General features: G+C 39.4%; 1 protein-coding gene across 1 annotated transcript in view; it reads left to right on the top strand.

Moving 5' to 3' along the window:
- MALRD1 (MAM and LDL receptor class A domain containing 1) overlaps positions 1-7490 on the top strand; it is a 631029-nt gene that overhangs the window by 528771 nt on the left and 94768 nt on the right. The window contains exon 35 of the mRNA XM_019507962.1: positions 5779-5904. Coding sequence (XP_019363507.1) covers positions 5779-5904 — 126 coding nt within the window. The remainder of the gene's footprint in view (positions 1-5778; positions 5905-7490) is intronic.

Here is a 7490-nt window from a genome sequence, read left to right as displayed (position 1 = left end):
CTTCCCCTGGGCTTGGAGGATCATGGTGAACCTGAGGCCGCAATTGGCCAGTTTTGCTAAGAGGTGATTATGGGATACCACTTCGAAGACTTTTTTAAAGTCAAGATATCTGACTTCAATCTCCTCTCCCTTGTCCAGGTGATAGGTCACCTGGTCATAAAAGGAAATTAGATTGGTCAAGCAAGACCTACCTGCAACAAACCCATGCTGGCTATCCCTCAGGATGTTGCCATTGGCCAGTCTGTTAAGAATGGCCTCTTTGATAATCTTTTCTAAGACCTTCCCCAGGATAGAGGTCAGGCTGATGGGCCTGTAGTTAGCCAGTGACATACTTAAAATATTGGAACATTACTTCTAGTACTATACATCATTAGAAGCATTTTGTTTTTGTTCTGAGCTCAGTCAAATGAATTGGCTGGTATCTTTTTTCAGTGAGATATCATTAAGTGTTGCAGTCTTGCCCATTCAGTGATGTTCAAGGTAACTCTCCTGTTCCAGGCTTTCAAAAGCAAGTCTGTTGATGTGCTAGCAGCAATCTGTGTCCCAAAGATGGGGAAGAGCCCATAGGAAAGAAAGGAGGCATAAGGAACTACAACTGCCTTGGGGTACCATGGACGTTCAGGCAAGCCTAAAGATTTGTGTGTCCTCATTCCATTTCACTTCAGGTAGAGAAAAGCTAGACCAAACATTTAATTTCAGGAGTGTGACGGGATTTCTTTTCAATCAAAAATGGTGAAAGTAAATATGTCAGGACACTCAAATACATTTTTTCTGAAGTTTTCTTTCTGAACAACTTATTTGGAATGAAAATACATAAGAAAACATCAGAATTTCCATTGGGATGAAAATTCATTCTCTCCGTCATCTCTATAAATAATGCATCTGCTGCAGACAAAGGTATAATCACATGCCGTTTATCATAAAAACTATTGTACATAGTCAGGAGCTGCACTAAAGTAGATTTTACAAAGTAAACGTAAAAAAAAGTAGGCTTGCCTGTGGATCTGAGTTTGGAACTGAGTCTAGTGACTAATTTGAAAAGAAAAAAAGCACAAGTTCCAAGACATTTCTGTCTTCAGACTCTGCCGTGCTACTGGGACACCAAATTCTGGCATGGTCAAAGTCCCCCCTGTATCTTCAGCTACCTCCATCTACCTTGCTCTTAGATCCACCCTATCTACCCCAATCCCACTCACAAACCTCTCCTGAAATATTACTTCATAATCTTTTAATTCTAAAGTAATACCTTGGGAAGAAAGAGAAGACATTTCTGGCATATTCAGAGAACATAAGTCTTTGACTTCATTTGGAAATCTCAAGCTCAGGAAATATGAGTGGGTTGGTAGCTTATTCAATCCTGTTGTCACATCCCAACTCCAGAAGATTGATAGTTTTATCCCTATAAGACAGGAGCTAACAATATAACACTGCAAGCAACAACTGACATTCTATCTTTGAAGATCTTGATTGAGAGACTCAATGAAAGAAAAGAGTGGTCAGTAGTTGTTTAGAACTGAACCATAGGGAAAGGCTGGTTACTACAGAGCAGTCATTTATCTCATTGTAATTTATATGCTATGAAGCTTTTCAGCTTTTCATCTCTTTTAGCTGTCTCCTTTTAACATGTCAAATACCACGCATGCTTGTCAGCAGAGCAAAATCAGAAAAGAAAAAGATACATCCAACTTACTAATTCAGTTTACTTTATAGGAATATTTATGCATTCTATAAAATACTTGAGTGCTGTGTTAGTAATTCCAGTCTGTATGTAATGTAATAATAATATAAATTGGATGATGGTTTTAGCAGATTCTGAGAGATCTGAATTTGTTTTATTCTTAAGCATTTATTAGGCACAGAAGTAGTTACTTAGGCAATGAGTAGCCCACTCATTCTTTAGTGAAAACATATTTAAAAAAACAATACATGTTCTGCTTCCCTATCTCCCATTTAATTCTCTTTTATTAGATCCTCCAAGTACTGTAGTTCTGTCTGACTTTAAATCAAAACTCTTTTCAAGTCTTCTTTAAGGGCCTGAGTTAAGAAAAACAAAGGAAAAGACTCCCACCAACTCCAGCTGGCTTGAGATCAGGCTCTAAATGAGCAGTAATGTCCTGTTTCTCTTCACAATTTAATTCACCTCAATGTATGAACAGAAAGCTATAAAATGCTCATCCTGCTTCTGAGTCTCAGATAGTATCAAGTGATAAAATCATCTCCCAGGACAAAGACAGGTTGGAAAAATGTGTTCTGTAAAGATAAAGCATAAATCCCCAAAGAGGCCCACAGCAAAGGAAAACAAACATAAAATGCATTAGTGAGACCTCTACTACAGCCACCATTACCCCCACAAAAATGTATCCATGTATGACTTCAGAGATGTGTGCAGACAAAAACTTCCCTTTAGAGTTCCCTGAACAGTTTGCTAGTGGACTGTGTTGCTTGTTTAAAATGATTTAGCAGTTATAAATGTCCTGTTTATAATCTTTTCAGTTATAAATGTCCTGTTTATAATCTTTCTGTCCCATCCATGCCCAGCTTTAGTAAAGGTCTCTTTAGCAGGAGGGAAGCACCAGCCCCTCGCCACCCCCCGCAACCCTTGCAGCCCAGTGACCACTCTGCCCACTGGCAGCTCACCCTTCCCTCCCCACTGCCGGAGAGGCAGGTAAGTCGGGTATGTGTACAACATGGGGGTTTAATTGGCCCTAAGTTGAAGTGGTGTTTTAAAAAACCCACTGGTTCAATTTAGGGCCCCCGTTCCATCTACACACACCCTTAAGTGCTAACAGCAGTGAATAAGAAATGTTCTCAGTTCTCTATATCCCAAAAAAATGAATCTGTGATGTGCCCATATAAATTTCCAAACATGCTCCATTTTTTGACAAGGGTCATCATCTTTTTATTTGCTTGCAGGCTTCATTTGAATATATTATGGGTGTAAATAGGAGTCCTTGCTACCTGATTTGCACCTGCAGTAATATCTACATTTAGTATCTACATCATGAAACTTATGGTGGTCTTCCACAATAATAAATAGAGATGTGTTGGAGAACATTGTGTCTCCCTGTAATCATGGAAGTGATTGCAGTATTGATTATACCCAAAGCTTAATACCACATTAAAGTGCAAATATCACTGTTAAACATGTATTTCTGCACAGAGTTGTCCATCCTACTCTGAATCCGAGCTTCGATTCCAGCACTAGAAAGTACTGGTTAGACATTTAACTGGAATGGTCAAGGCAGGGATGATCCTGCCATAAGCAGAGAGGTGGACTAGGTGATCACCTGAGATCCCTTCTAGCTTTATTTTTCTATCATTCTGCGATTGTATCCATAACACAGATCTGCCCCTTTTCAGGTTGCTTCTGCAGGGGAAATGTTAGGGTTATAAAACTACTGTTTTGCCTCTTTCATCACCTGCAATCCCAAAACAGTAGTTTTGTCCAAGGAGAAGGGAATATATTTGTCATCCAGGAATCTTAGCCTAGCAACTGAAACATTCTTAGGGGCTAAGAACAGGCAGCACAAAGTAGAGCAGAAACACAACACTTCTTTATTTTACCCTGGGACTGTGAAACTAAATGCCAACTTTGTCTCTTCAGTGTAGTCCCAGAACTTGGTTCCTCTGTTTATCACCATATATTTATTAAATAACATGAGAAATATATCCCAAGCATGCTTAGCAACAGTGTATTTAACATGTGTGTGAGGAAATACCAGATACAAAAAGCCTTAACAGTTTCATTTGTTTTTAAAGTCAACCTGGTAGGGCTGTGTGTAATTTTAACTAATATGTGCAATATATGTAGTAGCAAAAACTGGAAATCTGTGTGTGAATGGCCATTTGTGGGGACAGTTCCAGAGGAGGTGTAGTGGCATGGTCACACCCCCACTACTTTTCCCATTTTTGCTCAGTGGCACATCCCTTCTCCTCCCATTGCTCCCCTTCCCCACCCACTACTGCCTATGACTGACCTGAAGGTGGGGGGAGCTCCAGAACCGCATCTGCCTTATTTCAGCTGGGTTGTTCAGGGATCTAGGGCTCAACGAGGGACAGCAGCAGCAGCAGTAGCAGTGGTAGTGGGTATGGGAGGTACCTTTTCCCTGAGACCGGTTTTGGGCTGCCAGGGAACACCAGGAGGAACCACTGCCACTGCTTCTGCCACTGCCCAAGCCTGGCTGCCTGCACAGCCTGAGTCGGGAGGGAACAGTGGCAGTGGCAGGCAGGAGAAAGGAGTAAGTGTGGAGGTGCCAAGAAAAGTGGGGTTGGCATTCTTACCTGATTTGGGGCATGGTCTGCCTACACCAGTGGGCAGGAGAGAAGCTGAGAGCAAGGGGTCAGTTACCCCTGCAGTGTCAGTGACTGCTTCCATACCCCTCTGTACATGAATCTGTCTATAATCATTTTCAAAACTTGTTCCAGTATCATATGGAAGTTTCCTGCACACAAATTGGTGAGAGTTTCTAGGATTTTGATATAAATTCACAGAAAATAAATGCAAGACTTATAGTAATGAAATGTAGCAAAGAACATGGAATTTGCATTTATTCATAGGAAGGCTGAGTGGGTTAAGTCACTAACATCAGTCACAGAACTGTAAGGTATAGAGCACACATGTAAATATCTAAACACATCAGGACCACTACAGTATATTTTTTAAATCAGGTGAAACTGCATAGGTTCATGAAGATTTCTTTGAACTGTAGATGTTACTTAGTTGTGCTTTAGAGCTGGTAAACTGTTCTTCTACATGTGTATTTATATTCCTTCCTAAATTGGCAGTGTATAATATTTATGGGCCTGATTCTGCAAATCTTTACTCATATGAGTGATGTCATTGCCATCTGAAAGACATCTAAATTAGTAAGGCTATAACCTAATTCTACTGCGTAGGGCTGTCTATAATCTACTTCTATAATCTATTTATTTAGAGTACTTTAAATAGTCCAAATTAATCTTACTTATAATCTAAAAATCCAGGCTAATGTTAGGATGTCTAACTGAAGTGAGAATAAAAGTGTTACTCCTGATTTACACAAGTAAAAGGGGAGAAGAATTTGGCTTAAACAAAAACATTCAGAAATAATAGCTTAGGGGCAGATCTACAGAACATTTCATTAGATAAAATGTTTCTCAAAGTGACAAAATGCTGTTGGATTTTGTGAGAAGCTGCAGAACCATTGGTACATCTTATAGATCAATGACTCTGTAATGAATTACCTGGAGGCTTATGCAATTCCATCAAGATTTCCACTTTATAATTCCTTTAGACTGAGAATTTAACCGAATGCTTCAGCTTGACAAATGTCTGTAAGTTTAGATTGTTTTAAACATAGCTTTTTCTTCTGCTTTTACATCAACCATCTATAGTATTTAGCTTCTAGCAATAAAAGGGGACTATATTTATGCCAATTTTTCATTCTGTGCTTAAGGATTGATATAATTATTTTTATAAGTTACCTCAATAGGCTTTTGTGGTATGTTACTGTTAATTTTTCCATAGCATTTTGTAGCTTAATTAATTAATAATATAGCAAATGTTAGACCCCTAGAATTTGAACATGGGAAAGGGCTGATTCTACTGCTGAAGATGACCTCTTCTTTATTATTATTTTTCTTAATGTCAAAGTTGCATTTTTCAGAAAATAGAAGTGTATAATGGTAATGCATATCCATGTTTTTATACTGTGGCACATGCACATAGTTTTTTCAATAATATTTTATCAGTGAAAAAAGAAAATGTCTCTCACTGTTGATCTTGTTACTTTGTTCCAGCCATTAAAGATTGCTTCAATGGTTCTTTGTTGTGTGCATCAACTAACAGATGTATTCCGCGCTCTCAGCGTTGTGATGGTATCTCAGACTGCATTGATTTCAATCTTGATGAATCCAGCTGTTCAGGTAGTCAGTTCATCTAATTATTATTTGCAACAGAAGTATATAGTTTTTGTAGTGGAGGAGGATTAAAGCTGCAGACAAAGCACAAATTGAACTGAATTTACCCTGATGAAATTTAGCCTGACTACAAAAGGGTTGGGATGAATGTGGCTTATTAAGATTCACTTATGAAGACGAAAGAAGAAAAATATTTTATCTGATTGGACTGGGAGTATTTCTTGATATATTGCTTGAAAATAAAAGTTTCTTCCTTCAAACTTTTAGGCATGTACTGAGTATAACAATGTGAAAAATTGCGTTTAAATTAATCAAACATTTTGAAGCCAGAGGGTTTGGGTTTTTTAAAGTAAAGCACAATGCATGGGCAGATTGAAGACAGAATATTTGCTTTAGCACAATAAGACTCAGTATTTATTTTTAATACAGTTGAAAAACAATGTATAAATGTAAAAAAAGAAAAAGTGATGTGCCCAACAGAAAATCAGTTACTTCACTACAAAAGTTATTTGAAAACAAGATTGATCTGTCTGTGTGTGTGTGTGTGTGTGCGCGCGCGCGCACGCGTGTGTGTGCGTGTGTGTACAGTCCATTCTGTAACACAGCAATCTTCTTTCCATTGAAAACCACTACAAATGTCTGGGCTAAAATCTCAGATAACATTGACTTCAGGGGAGTTATGCTACCATAGCTAACACTTTTCCCATATAAAACAAGTTTTACTAACCTAACCTAACCTAACCTCAGAAGATAGGCACAAGACAAAATTCTATGCTTAGGAACACAGAACAGAATTGAACCAACTCATAGTTGTTGTATAAAACTAATACATATGAAAAGCAATTATATTTTCCCATGAAAGAGACTAGCTAAACATAAAAGGATGTCAGGTGACAAAAGTAATGCAGTAAATTCTTGTAGTAATAAATAAGTGGGTCTCAGGTAGCCTATCGTTTTAAGTAATTTGAGTAATTTGCTTCCTACATTATCTCCTTGAAAATGTGGGTATCTGCATGGAATAAATTGTTGCTTTTATTTTTATGCTTTCAGGAAACAGTCCATTTAATTTATTTACCTTAGTACCTGTTGCAACAGATGTAAAATGCTTTCCCTTACAGTTCCTAAATATACATACAGCTCATTCCTGCTGCCACTGCCTTTCACACTGGTGGACCTCTGGCTATGTAGGGTTAACACGCATCCAGGTTTTCCCAGACATGTCCTCTTTTTTGACCCCCTGTGCTGCATCCGGGAGGGTTTTTAAAATAAGAATGTATGTCCAGGTTTTCTGGTCTCCCGGGCTGCCTGGGTTCACCAGCTACCTGTGCAGGCTCCAGCAAGCTCCCAGGTGAGAGACAGAGAGAGAGCCTGCGTGCTGTGGGTCAGAAGTGAGGGGCACCAGCAGGGAGTGGGGGGGCAGGGGACCGCTGTTTGGGAGTGAGGGGCACTTGCAGGGCTGGGGTCAATGGCTTCAGAGTGAGGGGCAGCAGCAGGGGGTGGCTTGCCAGTGAGGGGCAACACAATGGGCAGGGCACTGGTGTATCATTGCCCCCCCACCATCATATTCCCCCTGCCCCCCACCTTCCCTCTCC

The sequence above is a fragment of the Gavialis gangeticus genome, unplaced genomic scaffold, assembly GCF_001723915.1.
Source record: "Gavialis gangeticus isolate Ggan-Ray unplaced genomic scaffold, GavGan_comp1, whole genome shotgun sequence".
Taxonomy (NCBI): domain Eukaryota; kingdom Metazoa; phylum Chordata; order Crocodylia; family Gavialidae; genus Gavialis; species Gavialis gangeticus.
This window is presented reverse-complemented; position numbering and strand designations above follow the sequence as displayed.